Here is a 720-nt window from a genome sequence, read left to right as displayed (position 1 = left end):
GCACGGACCGGCGCCCGCTGAGCGACACCTTCACCGACAGCTGGAACGACAGCACCCACTACGACAACACGGGCTTCGTGGCGGAGGAGAGCGCGGTGGAGAACCCCACCGGCAACCCCCTCCTGAGCACCAAGTCCAGGAGCACATCCGCACACGGACGCCGGCCGCTGATCAGGCAAGACAGGATCGTTGGCATCCCCCTGGAGCTGGAGCAGCCGACGCTCAGAAACACACACGAATCTGAAGTGCCTCCTCCCAATCCTTGGCAAAATTGGACCAGAACCCCTAGTCCTTTTGAAGACAGGACAGCTTTTCCTTCCAAACTGGAAAGCACCCCCACCACCAGCCCTTTGCCCGAGCGGAAAGATCATATCAAAGAGTCTCCTGAAATGACTAGCACTTTCACTCCGGGAATACCATGGGAATATCACGATTCAAACGCTAACAGAAGTCTCACAAATGTCTTTTCCCACATCCACTGTCGCCCAGATCCTTCCAAAAACGTGATTTCGATCAGCAAGAGTACGGAACGGCTTTCTCCCATGATGAGGGATTTAAAAACTAACAAATTTAAGAAGTCGCAGAGTATCGATGAGATAGACATTGGTACCTACAAAGTGTATAATATACCCTTAGAAAACTATGCATCTGGTAACGATACTGTAGGAGCCCACGAGAGGGTGGACAAGCTGCTGGGCCCGGAGGACGGCATGCTGAGGA

At 53.2% G+C, this 720-nt stretch overlaps 1 protein-coding gene across 1 annotated transcript in view; it reads left to right on the top strand.

Annotated features, from left to right (window-relative positions):
• Positions 1-5: 5 nt before the first annotated feature.
• The window catches only part of LOC104402587 (leucine-rich repeat-containing protein 7-like), a gene marked incomplete at its 5' end in the record, with an annotated part of 19,110 nt that continues 18,395 nt past the window's right edge, over positions 6-720 (top strand). Inside the window, one exon of the mRNA XM_010010494.1 lies at positions 6-712. Coding sequence (XP_010008796.1) covers positions 6-712 — 707 coding nt within the window. The remainder of the gene's footprint in view (positions 713-720) is intronic.

The sequence above is a fragment of the Nestor notabilis genome, unplaced genomic scaffold (assembly GCF_000696875.1).
Source record: "Nestor notabilis isolate BGI_N333 unplaced genomic scaffold, ASM69687v1 scaffold19782, whole genome shotgun sequence".
NCBI lineage: Eukaryota > Metazoa > Chordata > Aves > Psittaciformes > Psittacidae > Nestor > Nestor notabilis.
Note: the sequence above shows the minus strand (reverse complement) of the source record. Positions and strands in the feature narration are given on the sequence as shown.